At 38.0% G+C, this 1416-nt stretch overlaps 1 protein-coding gene across 1 annotated transcript; it reads right to left on the reverse strand.

Moving 5' to 3' along the window:
- Window positions 1-306: 306 nt before the first annotated feature.
- LOC145439029 (kelch-like protein 25) lies at window positions 307-1131 on the reverse strand. The gene has a single exon (XM_080316476.1). It carries the CDS (start codon window positions 1129-1131, stop codon window positions 307-309), a length of 825 nt encoding a protein of 274 aa, XP_080172602.1.
- Window positions 1132-1416: the final 285 nt, after the last annotated feature.

Raw genomic sequence — 1416 nt, forward strand, 5'->3', positions numbered from 1 at the left:
TCCGAGACTCGTAACAGCAAATGTATTACTACTCCATAGTCCATTTCTGTCGATTTTAATTGATGTTGACTTGCCACCGCCAATTTCATATAGGACTGCGTGTCCTTTTGTGACCATAGCTATGTATTTTCCACATTTGATACACCTGTTGTATTCTTCCTTCGAAACATTCTCGTACAATATTTTCCATTCAAATTTATCGTAACTAAAGAGAGAATTGCCGGTTACGACATCTATCATTCCTTTATATTCAACAACATCGAGGCAATCACTTTTTATAACCGGAGGAAGTTTGATAACTACCGATCATTGCTCTTCCATTAGGCTGTAACTGTACACCGTCCTAGATTTCTTATCACATGATATGATGCCAGTCACCTGTTCACTGCAAACCGGAGGCACTTTCGGATTTTTATCCAAAATATAATCACGACACACTATTTTGTGCAAGCATTTCCTCGAATCAGTCACCAACGCCTCAGGAACAACATTTTCTCGTATAAATTGCTGGGGAAGAAATGTTAGATCAATTGACTGGAAGCAATCATCAAAGAAGCCTTTTCGTCTATCCATGTCGTACTTGATCCAGCTCGCTACTGCATTCCATTTCAATATTTCATATTTCTCACCCCAGTTTTTCACAAGAGACAGCAAGTAAAGGAAGTTATCTTTTGGTAATGACGGCAGCTCCTGTGACTCAACAAATGCCTTTAGATTTTCCCGAAAAAAGATTTGAATGGTGGTTTTCAAAAGTTCCTTCTGATAAACTAGAGCCACCGATAGCATCTCCGCTACATTTTCGACGGTGACATTCTCAGAAAGAAATTCAACGTAGAGATCCGTCAAATCATGGAGGCAAAAGATATTGCATGCTTTTATGAAATCAGTGATGTGATCCGAAGTAAAATCAACTTTCCCGGTATAAACGAAGTTAATGCATTGTTTCACAACATCCCCAGGAGTATCAGGAAATGGGACAATCCCAGTCTTTGACTCTTTTGTATCACTCGAAAACATGGCGTAGAAATATTCCGACGCGGCTATCAACACAAATTTATGAACGTTGATTTCGTCTTCGCCAGCAACTAATGTGATGTCACAAAACTGTTCTTTGTTTTTCAATACATTCATGGAATCAAGCATGACTCGTGGATGGAAGGAACATTTTTTGGGAGCCATATTTCATAGGAGATCAGCTATAGACATATTATGCTGCAAAAACGTAACAGATATACAGTATTGCAATCAGTACAATTCCAAAGACGTTGCTAGTTTAAAAAAAAAAGAATGCACCGACAATAACATCAGCGTTTCCCTCCATTTATGGGTGAGATTATCGATTCTACGAATTCAACTAAAGATTATAGCAATTATCAGATTGCTGTCAAACAAACGGTGGGAAATAATTTAAATTTA

Source organism: Botryllus schlosseri, chromosome 1, assembly GCF_051294905.1.
Source record: "Botryllus schlosseri isolate E-star chromosome 1, Bs_hap1, whole genome shotgun sequence".
Classification (NCBI taxonomy): Eukaryota; Metazoa; Chordata; class Ascidiacea; order Stolidobranchia; family Styelidae; genus Botryllus; species Botryllus schlosseri.

Coding starts and splice junctions, on each gene's coding strand:
- LOC145439029 (XM_080316476.1), bottom strand. CDS start 1,131: ATGAATGTATTGAAAAACAAAGAACAGTTTTGTGACATCACATTAGTT.